The 16,812-nt window shown below is 56.4% G+C and overlaps 1 protein-coding gene and 1 long non-coding RNA gene across 11 annotated transcripts in view; one reads left to right on the forward strand and one right to left on the reverse strand.

Moving 5' to 3' along the window:
- LOC309664825 overlaps window positions 1–5,877 on the reverse strand; it is a 24,761-nt gene extending 18,884 nt beyond the window's left edge. The window contains exon 1 of the long non-coding RNA XR_014266065.1: window positions 5,766–5,877. This is a non-coding gene — a long non-coding RNA (uncharacterized lncRNA). The remainder of the gene's footprint in view (window positions 1–5,765) is intronic.
- Window positions 1–15,290, forward strand: part of SORBS3 (sorbin and SH3 domain containing 3) — a 24,549-nt gene extending 9,259 nt beyond the window's left edge. For 5 of the 10 annotated variants that reach the window (XM_082470657.1, XM_082470658.1, XM_082470660.1 and 2 more), the window contains 16 exons: window positions 1,436–1,474; window positions 1,925–2,018; window positions 3,739–3,829; window positions 4,116–4,202; window positions 4,300–4,353; window positions 5,203–5,289; window positions 5,852–5,898; window positions 6,371–6,504; window positions 6,716–6,768; window positions 6,896–6,942; window positions 7,114–7,228; window positions 9,523–9,648; window positions 10,687–10,995; window positions 11,802–11,905; window positions 12,508–12,614; window positions 14,447–15,290. In XM_082470657.1, the coding sequence (XP_082326783.1) occupies window positions 1,436–1,474; window positions 1,925–2,018; window positions 3,739–3,829; window positions 4,116–4,202; window positions 4,300–4,353; window positions 5,203–5,289; window positions 5,852–5,898; window positions 6,371–6,504; window positions 6,716–6,768; window positions 6,896–6,942; window positions 7,114–7,228; window positions 9,523–9,648; window positions 10,687–10,995; window positions 11,802–11,905; window positions 12,508–12,614; window positions 14,447–14,508 (1,556 nt within the window). In that variant the 3' untranslated portion in view covers window positions 14,509–15,290. Of the gene's footprint in view, window positions 1–1,435; window positions 1,475–1,924; window positions 2,019–3,738; window positions 3,830–4,115; window positions 4,203–4,299; window positions 4,354–5,202; window positions 5,290–5,851; window positions 5,899–6,036; window positions 6,210–6,370; window positions 6,505–6,715; window positions 6,769–6,895; window positions 6,943–7,113; window positions 7,229–9,522; window positions 9,649–10,686; window positions 10,996–11,140; window positions 11,217–11,801; window positions 11,906–12,507; window positions 12,615–14,446 lie in introns of those variants that run through there. The other 5 variants (XR_014266064.1, XM_082470655.1, XM_082470653.1 and 2 more) reach the window with 5 other exon arrangements.
- The last annotated feature ends 1,522 nt before the right edge of the window (window positions 15,291–16,812 follow it).

The following is a 16,812-nucleotide window of genomic DNA, read 5'->3' on the forward strand; positions in this document are numbered from 1 at the left end:
CTGGGCAGAAGAGTGAGTGACAGGCTCTGACAAGTGATGGCTGAACAGGCTCCCTGTGGCTGCCAGGCGGGGAAGAGGTGGGGCTGGGCGGAGGTGGGGGACCAGTCAGGAGGCCTGGCTTGAATCCAGGCTAAAGAGTCTTGGACCAGGGCAGTAGCAGCGGGCTTGATGGGATTCCGGAGACAGAGTCATGGGAATTTGCTGATGGATTGAAAGAGGCGAGTCAGGGATGACTTTAAACCTGAGTGAGTCGATGGAGTTGCCCTTTATAAATGCACGTACACACAGGGGAGGCTGAGAGAGGTGCAGGTCTAAGGGGCGTTCAGTTTTCGATATGGTTCACCCGAAGTGGCAGCTGATATACAAGTTTGCAGTTCAGAGGCGAGGCCTAAGCTGCAGATGTTAATACCCGGGACCCACTCAAAGAGATTTTGATTTCAAGGTTCCCCCAAGTAACTCCGACGTGCAGCTAAGGTTATGAGTCCCTGGAATAGACAGTGATCTTTAAGGTAGAAGACTAGACCAGATCACCCAGGGAGACAGAGAGACAGAGGCCCAGGGACTGAGCCCTGAAGCAGTTGGTTTGAGAGATGGGCAGGCATCAGCTGTGCAGCCTGGGAAGGGGCAGCCCGGGAGGCAGGAGGAAAACCAGAGTGGTCTCCCTGAAGCCAAGTGAAAAGGAATTTCAAAAGGAGGAAGTGATCCACTGTGACAGATGCTGTTGATGGTCAAGCCGGACTGCCCTTTGATCTGGTAAGGCGGAGGTCACTGGGGTCCTAGATGAGGGTGGCTCAGGCTGAAAGCCTGCTTATCGGGAAGGGGAACTGGAGACACTGAGTTCCTTATGGCCGGCAGTTTGCTGCAAAGGAAAGCAGAAAACTCCAGGAGCTGGAGGAAGGTGTGGGATCCGGAGAGGGGCGTTTTGGTTTGCGTTTAAGGTCGGAACTGTGTGTCTTCGTGCCAAGGGGATCAAGTGGGTTGGCTGGTCAGTAGCTTTTCCTAGGAGGCCCCAGAAAGTCCTGAGCACCTTGAGGAGTGGGTCTGGGCAAAGGGGGAAGGACAGGCATTTAGAAGAGGGTGCAGAAAGGGAAAGAGGGCGAAGGGGAAGTGGGATTCCCCAAACTGACCTGGTGAGGGCAGGTCTGCAAAGGTCAGGGAGAGGGTGTGTGGGAACGCCGGGAGGGAAGGGCAGGAGGGTTTGGGCGAGGCCACTGACCCCATTGGCTCGCTCAGGCCCTAAGTCGGTCAGAGGCATTTCAAGCCCTCCCAGAAACCTAATTCCTTCCCTCCCTCGGGACATTCTTCAGGCTCTGACTCAGCCCCTTGGCCCCTGCTCTAGGCAGGAGTGGTGCTGGGAGCCTCTGGGGCAGCCTCATGGGGCTCCCCATCCTCGCTTGTTGCCCCAGCCCTGACCTGGTCCTTTCTGCTCCCACAGACCTGCAGCTGGACCGGACCTTCGAGGAAACACCCAAAGGTGAGGGGGTGCGGGTGTCCTACCCCAGCCCGGCGCCTGCGTCTGCCCCTCCCTGCAGCCACACCTGGCTTTGGGGCTCCCCAGTTGGCTGAGCTCAGCTTGAGAAGTTTGTACAGCCCATTTCTGCGAGCTCCAAATGCCCTGGTAGATGGTAATTAAGAGCCTCCGCTTCACTGTCCGGCGAATGCCTAGCCCTGGCCATGATTTCTCTGGGCCTCTGTTTCGTCACGTGTACAACGGGAACACCCCAGAGATGTTTTGAAGGTTCAGTAAAGAATGTAAAGCTCTTGGCCCCAAGCCCATATTTCGTGGTCCAGACTATCACCCCCATTCCCGCCAGCCATCCAGGAGCACGGGTGGGTGTGGGCCAGAACCTTCAAGGGTCACCCAGGCGCCCTCAACCCCAGCTCTCACCTCCCACCACCCCTGCTTGTTTTCTCCCACTTTCAGTGGCTTCTTCCTGTGACACCTCAGCAGACTCAAGGCATCCAGGGCCCCAGCAAAGACCTGCTGCCAGGCCAGACCTGACGTCGTCTGTGAGCGGGTGAGCCAACGTGGGGAGGAGCTGCAGAGGGGCGCTGGCTTCCTTGTGGGGACTGGCGCCCCCTGGTGGCCACAGCTGGCACAGTCTTGGAGCAGGGCGGCTGGCTCCCCTCCATGGCTCCGCCCCTTCTCAGGGTCCCCACTGCTCCAGATCCTCCCCTCCCCACCAGAGCCAAAGGGGAATGGCGGGCAGGGATGGACTTTGCACCATTCCTGGTCAGGACCGCCTGTGATGCCTTTGTGGTTGGCAGCAGGAACTCATCACCCCAAAGATCCACTCATCATATGGGGTGGAGAGCGGGGCAGCCCATGACTAGGCGTGGACCTGGGACCTGTGGCCATCCACTCTGAAGCCTGGAAGAAAACAAGGGGCATAGAGGATCCCAAGCTTTCTCCCAGATGCCGCTGAGAGAGGAACCCTCCAGATAGGTCAAGGACGGAGTTCCTTTTCTCTGTGCAAACCACATGAGCCCAGCCCGGGCTGCAGGGCCCTGTAGGAGCTCAGCCCAACCTTAAGAATCAGGAGCTTCTCTGTCACGGAGTAATCAATGAGTTTCTGATTCCTTTATGGGGAGGGCGTGACCTCATCAGCATGGTCTTAACTGGGCTGTGGCTCTTGGCATCATCGATAAGGTAGAGACTAAGATTTGAACAAGATTTGGTCAAGATTTGGACCCAGAGTTCTGGATTAAAGCCGGTGTGCTCCCACTAGCCATGTGACCTTGACCGAGGTAACCAGTCTACGCCTCACTAGCCCCATCTGTTAAGTGGGCATCAGAGGGTGGTCGTGAAGATCAAGGTACATTGCAAGTCTCCACAAACATTATTATTATACAGGCTTAATTATGACTGGAGCTTCCTTAAATTAGGAACAATGTATTCCATTCTCATTATCAGTGTTATTACTGATGTTCTTTCTAAAATAGAGAATGGAGTCATAGTTACAGCCAACAAATACTGACCCTCCTGTCAGACATTCCATCATTCGATAAGCTTGGTACAATGGTTCCACTTGGTGGAAACATTCAAACTCAGCAGAGGCTGGAACATTTCAGCCAGCCAAGAAGGAAGCCCTGGAGGGGAACTAAGGCAAATGTGACAGATGACATCACCGATCCAGCACCCCAGGGAACTGAGGCCCACGGATCAGAAGTAACTTGCCCAGAGCTCCAGGGTCAGGCCTGCAGGCTCTTTGCCCTGTCCTGGGTTTTCCTGGGACTAAGACGTAGTCCCACACCATTGGGCACTGGTGCAAGGCACTTAGTCATGGCGACCAGCTTCATCGAAGCTGCACAAACATATATACACACAGTCACGGGGCCAGACAGAATACAAATGCGAGGTTTTCCACCAAGGCCAGCAGGAAAGGGACTGGCCACTCCTGGAGCAGATGTGTGTGTCAGCCCTTCTCCTGGGTGTCTCACATATGTTCCCCCACCTAAGCTTTACCACACCCTTATGATGGTGGGAATCATTCTCATATTATAGGCGTCGAATCAGAGACTCTGAGAATTCATTAACTTGCCAAAAGGTGACACAGCTAAGTGGTGGGGCCAGCTGGGATTCGAACTCGGAGCTTATAACGTTTTACTATTTAACACTGCTTCCACAGCCCGGAGGCAGGTGGGGAGGGGGTGCAGCTCCCTCCCCAGAATTGTGTGCTCACGCATGCCTCAGTTTCCCTAAAAGGAAACTGAAGAGATGTCCTTCCCTTTTTTTAGAAGAAGCTGGGATGTCTCTGAAGAGTTTCTTAGAAACACCTTCAATCGCAATGCTGGAGCATCCTCTTCCCTGCACCAGACCCCAAATCAGGTAGCTCGCCCAGCATCCCCCCACCGCCCTCCCCGCCCCCTCCATCCCCACCCCCCGTCCCCCCGCTCCCCACTTCTCCCGCCACCACACTCTTTGGCCAGGCCCTCTGCTGCAATAGCACAGATAAGGCTTTTTTTTCAGCTTGGGGCCTGTGCAGCCAGAAGAGCCCAGAATCCTTAGGAGGGCACTGATGGGGTGGGACAGTGGCCTGAAAGCCTGCTTTTTGAGCCTGGCCAGTGTCCCAGTACCTCTCTACTCAAGCTGATGCCTACCCACCCCTATGCAGGTGTCCAGACACCGGGAGAAAGCAGACAATGTCTGGACGGAAGAATCTTGGAACCAGTTTCTGCAAGAACTAGAGACTGGGAAGAAGGTGAGTGTAGGCCTGGTTCTCTGGAATAGGATGCACCCTCAGCTAGTGCATTTGGGGAGCGAGTTCACCCCCTCTGACTCACTTGTCCCACTCTTAGCCCAAGAAACCACTGGTAGATGACCCTGTTGAGAAGCCTCCCCAGCCCATCGAGGTGAGTGCTGCGGGCAGGTGGGCAGGAGGGGAGACAGCATGTTGGGGGAACAACGAGGGAGATTATGGGTGGTGTTGGTCCCAGTGACCATGGGCAAAGGCCACGGACCCAAAGCTCTGACCCTCTCCAGTCCCATACAGTTTACCTCTATACCCCCAGCACCCAGGACAGTGCCTGGCATACAGTAGGCGCTCAGTAAACGTGTGTTGAAAATTGTGTGTTCATCAAAGCAGGAGCTGAGAAGGGAGTGATTAGTGTGGACTGGAATTGTCAGGAAGTGTTCTTGGAGGTGGAGCTTGGAGGACAGGCAGAGAGAGGGGCTCAGGATGGGGGAGACACACGCAAAGGCTGGAGGGGCCTCTGTGTGTGTGTGTGTGTGTGTGTGTGTGTGTGTGTGTGTGTGTGTAACACTCAGCCGGCTGGACGGGCAGTGGGAGGGAAAGCAGGTTGGGTAGAGTGAAGCCAGGCTGTGGAAGGCTGTAGAAGACTTGATGGGCAAGGAAGTAGTAAGTCCTGTAGGCTCTTGAACAGAGAAGTAACACAACAGAAAATGGTACTGAGGCACATCAGGAAGTACTAAAGTATTACCATGGGAGTAGGGGATGGGTGAGCTGGGTCAGCGGGCAGGGCCCTCCTGACACCCTGAGACGCACCTCCTGGCAGGCCCAGAGGTAGGCAGCCTGGCCTGGCCCTGTGCCCTGAGCCTGCCCTTTACCCAAGCACCCTGTACTTTGTCCCGCTGCCCACTGGGCTTCGCACATCTGACCTTTGACCAGCGCCCCCCACGGTGCACTGCCCCCCCCCCGCCCCTCCCCGCTGTCCAAGTCTATCCCCATAACCCGCCGCCAGGTCCTGCTGGAGAGAGAGCTGGCCAAGCTGAGCGCCGAGCTGGACAAGGACCTGCGTGCCATTGAGACCGGGCAGCCGTCCCCCAAGGTACCGGCCTCCCAGTCCCCTCCTGGGGGGAGGCAGGAACCCGGAGCCGCGGCTGCCGGGCCTGGGTGGGAGGCGCAGGCCGACGAGAGGCGTCGCCTCCAGCCACACTCGCGACCTTGGGAGACTTCATCCCTGTTTGCTCTCTCCTTCCTAAAATGCAGGGCGTTCACTGTCCCTAGTGACCCCTAAGAACCCTCCCAGGCCGACTCCACGGCAGCCTGCCGTACGAGAGCCGGAGGCGTCCCCCGCCCCCGCCTAGCCCCGCCTAGCCCCGCCCCCTAGACCTCAGCCCGCTGGGACCCCAACCCCAACCAGGCCCCGATTTCCCGGCCTCCCCTCCCCCTTCCGCACCCGCGGTTCCTCCCCCGGCTCCTCGCTCCTCCAGTTCCCAGCCCGCCGCCCGCGCGGGCGACTCTAGGACCCCTCCCCCTCCCGCCCCTCCCCTCCCCCTCCCGCTCCCCCTCCCGCTCCCTTACGAGCCAAAAACTTTTCCGGAGGCGGCGGCCTCGGCTGTGTCGGGGACCGGCGTCCCGGGCCCTGACCGCGCCCGTCTCCCGCACAGAGCTCGCAGGCGCCCCGACGGTCCCGGGAGCCGCGGCCCCCCGCGCGGTGAGTGGCGGCGGAGCGGAGCGGGGCGGGGCGGGGCGGGGCGGGGCGGGGCGGGAGGGCCGCCGGCGGGGACGTGGCGCGGGGAGGGGGCGAGCCCGGGACACTGACGGCGGGAGGAGGGGCTCGGAGCGCGGAAAGTGGTCGGCGGGGGCCCGATCCACAGCTCGCCGCCAGGGGGGCCATCCCTGGCCCGCAGAGGGAAGCCTGCCCCCAGCTCGGGACTCGGGTGGCGGCGGCGAGGGGATCCCGCCGCGCACTCCCGCTTCCCCCACCCCGGGCCGCACCCTTTCCAGGCCTTTACCGCTCGGGAAGTAGGACATCCTGCTGAGAGCCCGGGACCTGGGGAGACGCCTTGGGAGGAGGCGGCGGGAGATGGGAGAAGGGGGTGGGTGGGACATCTGGGCGGTCAGGGGTGAGCGGGGTAGGCTGTGAAGCTCCAGACAGGTGGCTCACTCGTGTGCCCCCCGCGCAGCCCGGCCTCCGCCTGGAGCTCCAGTTCCCCGAATGCACTTTACCAGGGTTCCTCCCTGAGCGCCCACAGGATGGCGGACGGAGGAAGCCCCTTCCTAGGTCGGAGGGACTTCGACTACCCTTCCTCAACCCGAGGTAAGAAGCAGATCCTGCTCTTGTTCTCACCCAGGCAGACGCCCACCACCACCCCCAGGCACCAGATATGCTGGGACCCCGGGGGAGGGGGCAGGAAGGTCATGGAGCCCCCTGCTTCCACTGGTCCTGGGCGGGGAGGGGGAGCAGAACCCCATCCCAGCCCTGCCCCCCAGACGTGGCCTTCCCAAGCTGAGGTAGTGCTTCTCCACAGACCCTAGTGCCTCTGAACCAGGGGGCAGCCCAGCCAGGAAGGAAGAGAAGAAGGTAAGGGGGGGTGGGAGCGTTAGGGTCAGGGTGCAAGGAGGGCCTGGGGTGGGTCCCGGTGGCTGCTCTTCGCGACCTGCCAGCTGCTTGACTGAGGTCAGTCCCTCTGTCCTCTCCCCCTGCCCAGAGGAAGGCCGCCCGGCTCAAGTTTGACTTCCAGGCACAGTCCCCTAAGTAAGTGCCCTTCTCTTCCCTCTCCTTCCCTCTGGGCCAGTCTCTGGGAGGACAGAGCTGCAGTGGGCCGCCCAGAGGGTGGAGGGGACTCTGGGTGCGCTGGGCAGGGTCTGAAGGGAAGGAGGACCCGGAGGACCTCAGGTTGCTGGATGTCCTTGCTCTGGCCTTCAGGGAGCTGACTCTAAGGAAGGGTGACATTGTCTACATCCACAAGGAGGTGGATAGGAACTGGCTGGAGGGGGAGCACCACGGCCGGCTGGGCATCTTCCCTGCCAATTACGTGGAGGTGAGCAGGGCAGCAGCAAGCAGGGGCCTGGCTGGGCGGGCGCATGGGTTTGCAGGGAGTGCAGACCCCTTTAAGCATCCAGGGCCCCTCTCTCTGGAGCTGGCTGCTCCCTCACATCTGGCAAGTTTCCTAAGACGTAAAACTGTGAGCTCCGGGCAGGGGCCAAGTCTCAGCCTCATTCATGCCCTCAGGAAATGTTTGTTAAATGAGGGCTAAAGGTGGAGCCCAGCCCAGGGGGGAAGAACCAAACAACTCAGTTCCTGTACCAGAGGCCACCAGCCCTGTGGGCCTCCCCGACTTTCACCACTCAGAATCCACCTCTCTCAAGCTGTCTTTGGGAAGAATTCTAATTGCAACTGACAAGAGTACGAATCATGTGATAGTTCACAAATCACATATACTTGCGTCATCTTCTTCATGTGTATTACTTCCCTTGTTCCCCTCATTAACCTGGGAAAGTGTTAAATCATCCCCCTTTTGCAGATGCACTTGCTAAGGTTCAGAGACAAGTCGTTAAGTAGAAGATCTAGAATCTGAATCCAGAGACAGGTTCTGGATTTGATAGACATAGGGCTACAGGTTATCTCTGGTATTTGCATCTTTTAAGGAATTTTAAATTATCTATTTTATTGGCATAAAGTTGTTCATAATGTTTCCTGATTATCTTTTTTTTTTTTTTTTTAATTTATTTTTGGCTGCCTTCCGTCTTCATTGCAGTGGCTTCTCTTGTTGTGGAGCACGGGCTCCAGTAGTTGTGGCACGTGGGCTCAGTAGTTGTGGCACGTGGGCTCAGTAGTTGTGGCACGTGGGCTCTAAAGCACAGGCTCTGTAGTTGTGGCACACTGGCTTAGTTGCTCCGCGGCATGTGGGATCTTCCTGGACCAGGGATCGAACCTGTGTCCCCTGCATTGGCAGGCAGATTCTTAACCACTGTGCCACCAGGGAAGTCCCCTGATTATCCTTTTAATGTCAGTAAGATGCAGAGTGATGTCCTTTCTTTCATTCCTGATATTGGTAATCTGTATCTTTTCTTATTCTGGCTAGAGATTTGTTAATTTTATTGATCTTTTCAAAGAACCAACTTTTGATTTCACTGATTTTTCTCTATTTTTGTTTTCAGTTTCATTGATTTCTGCCACTTCGTTATTTCCTTCCTTCAGCTTGCATTAGGTTCTTCTTCTAGTTTTTTAGGGTGGTAGTTTAGATTATTGATTTGAAACCTTTTTCCCCTAATGTAAACATTTAATGCTATAAATTTTCCTCTAAGCACTGTTTTAACTACATCCCACAGATTTTTTTTTTTTAATTTTTAAATTTATTTATTTATTTATGGCTGTGTTGGGTCTTCGCCTCTGTGCGAGGGCTCTCTCCAGCCGTGGCAAGCGGGGGCCACTCCTACATCGCGGTGCGCGGGCCTCCCACCATCGCGGCCCCTCTTGCTGCGGAGCACAGGCCCCAGACGCACAGGCTCAGCAATTGTGGCTCACGGGCCCAGCCGCTCCGCGGCACGTGGGATCCTCCCAGACCAGGGCTCGAACCCGCGTCCCCTGCACTGGCAGGCAGATTCTCAACCACCGCACCACCAGGGAAGCCCCATCCCACAGATTTTGATATTTTGTTTTTTTCACTCAACTCAAACTATTCTCATTTCCTCTGTGGCTTCCTTTTTGACTCGTGGATTGGGTCATCTAATTCAGGCTCTTCATCTCATAGGCATCAATAGTCCTCCCCTATCCTCAGAACGATGTCCCTGATCCTGAAGTTCCACAAAGTATATATAGTATTCTATGTCATCAATCATTTACATCTTAGTAGGAACTAGTTTATTAGTATCTTGATTTTCTGGGTAGGGTGAAGCAGAGAGAGCGTGGGAACTCAGGGCGCCTGGTGGGGTAGAAGGGGAGGAGGAGGAGGAGGAGGGACACTTGGTTCTCAGCAGCAGTGAAATGGTAGATCCTCACTTTTAGGTAACCAGGAGTTCCCTGCTCCTTGGAACTCCTCATGTCCTTCTGTGCTCCAATTTACACTCTCTCCTATTTGCACTGCTGTGGTCCACTCTAATAATGCCCACTCCACATACCTCTGATGGAAATTCTTCTTCCAGGAGCATTCTGGGACTGACCACCCCCTTGCCTGTGTTCACCCCTGGCCACCCGCAGTCTTGTGTCTGGTGTCTGTCTCCTCTCTGGTCTGGGGACAGATCTTACCCATATTGCCTCACCCTCCCAGGAGCCCCAGGTCTGTGCCCAGTTGATGCCCAAGGTGACTCTTTCTCATGCCCTTTCTTCCTACAGGTGCTGCCTGCAGATGAGATCCCCAAGCCCATCAAGCCTCCGACCTACCAGGTGCTAGAGTATGGAGAAGCCGTGGCCCAGTACAACTTCAAGGGGGATCTGGAGGTGGAGCTTTCCTTCCGAAAGGTGCGGCCAGGCGGGGAGTGGGGGTGCAGGGCAGGGGCAAGTGAGGACACAGGTAAATATGTGCAGTAAAAACATTTAAAAAAAATATCAGGTGTACCCATCTTCAGTAGTATGTCAGATTTTTTTCCTCAGTCTCTTTGGATATATTTCCCTTAATTTTGCCCATTTTTTAAAATGTTCAAAACTTCTAGAGTAGTTGTGCTTTGTTCAAATTGCAGTTTGATAGGCTGTGAGGATCACAGTCAGTTTTTTTTTTTTTTTTTTTTTGGTGGCGAGATCCTCACAGCTTGCGGGATCTTAGTTCCCCAACCAGGGATTGAACCCGGGCCCATGGCAGTGAGAGCATCGAGTCCTAACCACTGGACTGCCAGGGAATTTCCTCAGCATGTTTAATAGAATGGAAATCTTAGAATGCCTTGCATGTAGAAAGGTGTTTTACAAACTTTTAGACAGTTATGTATATATGTTTGTGTGTGTACTGAATTGTTATTACGACATATTTTTTACTATAGATCATAGTTCAGAAAGCTTGAAAAATGTTGTCCTGGAAAGCAGGGAACTGGTCTCCCTTGGTTGATTTTGGGGGCAGAGGCCATGACTGCCACTAGCGAATGTTTCCCCAGAAGAGCTGGCCCAGGGAGAGAGAGGGAAGGAGGTGGCTGGATGGAGAGAGGTGGGGGCAGGTGGAGGCCAGAGACCATCCTTCCCAGGTCAGCCCCACTAACACTAGTCAGCATGGGGGCGTGAGGACGCACCAGCTGCCCTCAGAGAGTTTGTTTTCTGATGCGGTGGTGACCGGATCACCCAGGGCGGAGGCAAGGAAGGACCCAGTCACGGCAGTGGTGGCTAATGCCTGCCCGGTGCTTCTTACCAGCCTGGCATTGAGTTGTGTGACCTCTGTATAACCTGCTGACACCCTCTGAGCCTGATCCCTTCGTGCAAGGTGTTAGGTTTAAATAACACTGTCCCACGTAGGCTCCCTCGGGTACGTGGCACCCGAGAGGGCCCTGAAGATACTAACTCCCTCTCTGTGACCAGGGGGAGCGCATCTGCCTGATCCGCAAGGTGAACGAGCACTGGTACGAGGGCCGCATCTCAGGCACCGGGCGCCAGGGCATCTTCCCTGCCAGCTACGTGCAGGTGACCCGGGAGCCCCGGCTTCGGGTCTGCGACGACAGCCCCCAGCTCCCTGCGTCTCCCCGCCTGACCAGTGCCGGCCTGGCCCATCACCCCAGCTCCCCATTAATGCCGCGCAGCCCATTTGACCCCACCGACTGGGGGGGCCGGACCTCCCCCCGCCGCACTGGCTTCTCCTTCCCCACCCAGGAGCCCAGACCCCAGACCCAGGTAAGGTGACCTGCCTCAGGCCGGAGAGCTGAGCCCTGCTCCGCATACTGTATCCCCCATTCCTGGGATGGTCTGTGCTTCGGAATCCCGCCCAGACTGCTCAGGACAGACTAGTGGGGTGACTGGGCAGAACCTTGTGTTGCAGCCCCATCCTGGCCTTGAGGACCTCAGACCCTTGGTTCTGTCCTTGAGCTGCAGCCCAGGGAGGCAGGAGTTTCTAGGTAGGACCCAAAGCCAGCACCAACCTCCTGACCTTCCAGAATCCACTCTTGGGATTTCCCTATATCAGCCTCTGGGACAGGGTGTGCCATGAGTCGGGGGTCTGCCATTCACCTGCTGTGTGACCTTGGGCAGATGACTTGCCCTCTCTGGTTCTGGGTTTCCTTGCCTGTAGAATGGGGATAGTAATCCCCACTGCAGAGGTGCAGAGGGTAGTTGGTAGGTAGTAGCTGATGGGTAAGTGATAGCCATTGGTCCTCATGCTGACATAGCCCACAGACAAGTGCATCTGCTCCTGGGTTCATCCACTCACTCAGCAAACTGTTATGGGCAAACAGAGCCAGCGCACAGGACTTCTCCCACTCCTGGCTTTGTCCGTGCACATGTTCAAATCAGCCATCTACCCTACCTGGACCCAACTTCCCAGCACTTGTGAAGTGAAACAGTCAGACAGATCTCCCTGTGCTGTGGGGATTGCGAGATAAGATGAGGCATCATGGGAAGCTGCTCCTGGTGAGGTGGGCAGGCCCGTTCACTTCTCCTCCTTCATGCTTGCATGTGCCCGCCTGCCTTCCTGTGGACCCCAGAGTCTCAGCACCCCTGGGTCAGCTCTGTCCCATCCTGGAGGCTCCAGCCGTCCCCTGGAGCTGGGGACCTCATCCCCCAACACCACTCAGATACACTGGACTCTGTGAGTACTGTCTGGGGTGCTTGGTCAGGGTGGGGGGGGCTACCCCGCAAGGAGTGTTGAGCACACGGACGCCCTAACCCGCTCCTGCCCCCATCCCAGGATGGAGTTGGTAAATTCCTGCGAAAGAGTGCTTGTCATTATAGTGCTTATGAGTGATTTTGGTGGGGGGGGGGGGCGGTGCGGGGGCAGGAGGGCGCTTGTCTGCGGTGTTCCTGACCTGTCCCTGCCAGCCCTGGGCCTTAAAGCAAGCCTCCCACACTGGGCCCCCTGGCCTCCGTCTCCTCACTGGGTTTCCAGCCCTGAGTTCAGCGCGTGTGTGCGCAAAGTGTGGGAACTGGTAGGACAGATTTGAAGGCACTGGGAACTCAGAGGAGGTGGGGTTTGGGTGATGAGGGCTTGGAGAGCGGGGAGCAGGCCTGGGGAAGAATGCGCTAAAGCCAGACACAGTCGCCATCCCTGCAACTGGGCCAGGGGCTAATAGAAGCATGGAGGGACGCTGGGAAATTCAGAGGATGTGGCTACCTTGGTTTTTAAGACACTCCAGGCCTGGTCTGGGGAAGGGGCGAGGGCTCTGGTGGTTGCCATGGCGATGTTTCCTGCAGGTACCGGGCGATGTACCAGTACAGGCCCCAGAATGAGGATGAGCTGGAGCTGCGGGAGGGGGATTGGGTGGATGTCATGCAGCAGTGTGACGACGGCTGGTTTGTAGGTATGTGGGCTGGGGGCAGGTGTATCTCAGGGTTCTAGGGGGATGCGTTGGGGGACAGGCCAGAAGGGGTATCTTTGGGTCCTGTGGGGGATGGGCTTTGGGCAGTTCAGAAAGGGTATCTCAGGGTCCCTGGGGGGATTTGGGTGGCTGCTACTGGCGGCCAGTGCTGGTTCAGCAAAGGTTCACGGACTGACCATCCCCCACCCTTCCGGCCGGGCACTGGCTGCTTCCCCAAAGCCAGCACTTCTGTTGCCTGCCTTCATTCCCTGAAGAGGGGTGAGACCTGGGAGGAAAGCAGACCAGCTCAGGGTCATTGGCGAAGCCAGCTGGACTCAGGGCAGCAGGGTTCCCAACCCCCAGGCCCCTGTTCCTTCCATGATACACCTCTGTCTCTGGAGCAGTCCTCGCAGGGGAAGGGTCTTATCTCCTGAGACACTAAGCCCCCGACGGAAAGGAGCAAGTCTCACACCTGTGTATCCCCACCCCCAGCTAGCAGCTAGCTCCCCCCACCCCCAAGAGGAGAGAGAGGAGAAAGATCCCGGCTTTCGGGGCTGGCCCAAGGGCAGCTCAGGCAAAGGACTAAAGCAGGAAGCCTCAGGTTGGCCTTGGCCTGGTTCAAGGTGACCAACCCAGCAGGCTTTTTCCCAGAGTGGGCAGGCCCTGTCCAGGCCTCAGCTTCAGAGGAGTGAACATCCTGCTGAAGCTCCCACTCAGCAGGCTGCAGGGCCTGAGGGGTTGGAGGGCTGGCTGCCTGAGGAGCGGTGGCCACAGGGGTGGTCCCTTGACCTGGCAGCCCACCCTTTCTCATCTGAATCCCAGCACCTCATTGCTGACTAAGCTTCGGACACACCGGTAATTATGAAGCACCACCTTGTTAACAGTCCTTCCTTGGATGGGTGGGCTTCGGGGCACATTCTAATTTTACTCTGTACACGTCTACTTCTGCATTTTTTTTTACAACTCCTAATAAAGACAAGAGGAAAAAGCACCACTTTCGTGGAATAAGCCACAAGTGCTTTTAGAGGAGAGGTTTAGAATGTTCGGTTTCTCGGTCACACTGGCACATTTCAAGTGCTCGGCAGCCACATGTGGCTAGTGGGTATCATTTTGGACAGTGCAGGTCAGGGAAGGCTTTCTGGAGGAAGTAGGGGAACAGGGGAAGGATTTGGGGAGGAGAGAGGAGAGGGGAGGCACTCCGGGCAGGGGAGGAGTATCAGCAAGGCCTGCGGGCAAGATGGGCCTGGGCTGCTCAGAAGAGAGTCAGGCTGGAATGTCTGCCTGCCTGGAAGGGAAGGTCCAGAACTTTAATTTCAGTTTATATTCCTGTGTCTTCTAGCATTTCCCCTCCTCTACCCCAGCACACAGGTTTCTTTGGGGTTGTAGCAGACAGAGGCCTGGATTTTAGTCCCGCCTTTGCCTCTAAGCAGCTGAATGCTTTGGGGGAATTCATGTGGCCTTACCTGCCCCATCTCTAAAATTAGGGTGTCATACTAGACCAGTGAGATTCCTCCTGACTTATGTTCTGTGATTCATCCTCCTGTGTCCTTGCTTTCCCAAGGACGGGTGGGGTTATTCAGTGCTGTGTGCAGAGTTGTACACAGTTGTTGAGTGCTCAGATTTCGTCCATCATTATCGAAATCATGAAGTGTGGCTTGTCCCATCTAAGCTTCTGCCTCTAGGGGGCAGGAGTGAGAAAAAACAAATCCTCCCTGGGACCGGGACTCCGCCTGCAGTTCTGGACACTGCCAGCAGAGGGCAGGGCTCTCACTCCCCCCAAACCCCATTCCTCTTTTAAAACGTGGGGAATGCTCTTTCTGTCTTTCCTATTTCAGGTGTCTCCCGGAGGACCCAGAAATTTGGGACATTCCCTGGAAATTATGTAGCCCCGGTGTGAGTGATCTCCGTGGCAACTCAGAGCCCAGCCAGGATGGGATGGGGAGCAGAACCCTTATGGGCGGGAGAGAGGACGCCCCCCCATCCTCCTCCCGCAGGACCTGAGCCGCTGGCATCTGCAGACAACCTCAGCGGCCTTTCCCACGGAACCTCCCTTGAAGCCCCCTGGACTGATTCCCACCCACAACTCACAAGCATTCCTCTAACAGCCCTTTTATATCCTCCCCTACCCCACTCCCCAAATATAGAGGTCTGCTTTGAAGTGGAGACTATTTCCAGGCCTTATTGAGACCAGACCCCCGTGTCCACCACCCCACCCTGCTATGGCGTTTCCTCTAACAGGGGCCGGCTCCCAGCTTCACCCCCATGGGGTTCCTCTAACAAGGACCAGCTTCCTAACCTAATAGAGACCAAAGGCCATCTTTGCCTGGAAGGGATTCCTCCCCTTTCACTCCAGCTTTCCTGCCATCCCCTTTGCCTTCCTGCCTCCAGCTGGGCCTGGGAGTGAGATGGGGGATGGACGCAGCACTTCCTTAGCATTCGAGGCCTGGCAAGAGGTCTTGCCCAAAGGCTCCCTCTTCCCACAGGCTGCCAAGCCCTGGGCTCGGTCGTGCTTATCCTCCTGCTGCTGTAGCGCCCAGGAAGGGTGGGGCCTCCGAGGACTGGCCTGTCCCAGATGTATTCCAGGGAGCGTGATGTGTGCTGTCCTCCTGCCTGCCCAGCGGCCCCCAACCCCCAAGTCCCCTGTGGAAGGGAATGTAAAATAAATCTGGCTATCAGGGACCTTGCCTTCCTGTCCTTTTCTTTTGGGGTGGGAGAGGGCTCCACCTGCTTAGGGTTATGGGAATTCTTTCTGCCATAGGGAATCAGGTAGGATGTGAATGAGTGAGTGAGTGTGTGTGTGTGTGTGTGTGTGTGTGTGTGTGTTTAAGGGGAGGCTGCAAAAGAACCATTATTATCTCTCAAGATCTCAGGTCTCAGGCACGATTGGGCAGCCCCAAGGGTTGGGCAGCTGTCTGGCAAGCAGTGCTGAGAGAAGAACTAACGTCACAGGGATGAGGGCAAGGCCTGACTGTGGGGAGAAACCAGAGATGGGAGCTGAATGTGGCCTTGTTTGCGGGCTGTTTGGTTCTGGAGCTGCCATGGGGTTGCTGAACTAAATGACATTTCTGTTTGTTCTGCTCCTAATGTTTTCCTTCTGTGTGCTCCATTTCCACACTGAAGTTCTCATATGTTTGTTGACTTTCTTTTTTTGGGCTCGGGTTTTTGAGCAATCGATTGCAAGAAGCTGGGAGTGGTGGGGCACAGCTAGCCAAGGCGACTCTTCTGGGGCTTGGTGGTTCCTGTAGGGGCATAGTCTGGTCCTGGCTGGGAAGAAAAGCTCCATTCCTTGGCCACTGCTGGGAGATGAGCGGGGCATAAGGTGTTACCCACATGTTATCTGATGTAAGCATCCCAACAGGCAGGTTATGAGTCCATTTTACAGGAGGAGAGACTGAGGCAGAGAAATTAAGTTGGGTCACATCATTATAGACCTGAAGTCAGGTCTGATGACTATTGCTGCCTCTCTGCACAGTCTACCAAATGCCCATGCAGTCCTTGTCCAGAGGCCCTGGAGAAGGAAGGTCATGCATGAGGTCCCTGGGGTGGCCCTGGGCTGGGCCTCTCTTACATTCTTCCTGGCAATCCTGTCATCTAGGCCTGTCACTTAGGGCACCCGCACCCCAGGTGGGTGGAAAGAGGCGGTGGTGGCTAACTGTCAGGACAGGTGGGAGAGGCCTGTGAGTGACAGGGCTATGGCCGGTCCCTGGCAGGCTCCTCGTGCCCGGGTGCGGCCCAGGCTCCACTGCTGGTTAAACAGCAGCTTGAAGAACAAGACCTGCTTTCACTTCGCCATCCACCCCAGTCCTCACCATGGTCTGTTGCTAGGTTGGCAGGCCCAGCCTATGCCATGGAAGTGGCCGTTCCTCACGAACCTGATAGCCTGTTCCTGATCCCCCATCTCAGCTTCTTCGAGTTGCCTGATGCCCTCAGAAAGGACCTCAGGGTTGAGACTTCCTTTCCTTAGGGCAGAAACCAAATCCACACCCTCTCTTTGGCGGGGCCCTGGAGCCTCTGCAGCAAATCAACCCTACGCCCTGCCTGTACATGACCCCTTCTCTGCCTTGACTTGGCATGAGGTGGGAGGGGCGGGGGGTGGTCAGAGCCAGAAGGGACCTTAGGTCACTGCGGATGCTCACCCCAGTTAGGTGAGTGACTTGGCCACAGAGTTGCTAAGGGCAGAACAGTATGCCCTTCTGTTCCA

The sequence above is a fragment of the Balaenoptera physalus genome, assembly GCF_965194825.1.
Source record: "Balaenoptera physalus genome assembly, chromosome: 7".
NCBI lineage: Eukaryota > Metazoa > Chordata > Mammalia > Artiodactyla > Balaenopteridae > Balaenoptera > Balaenoptera physalus.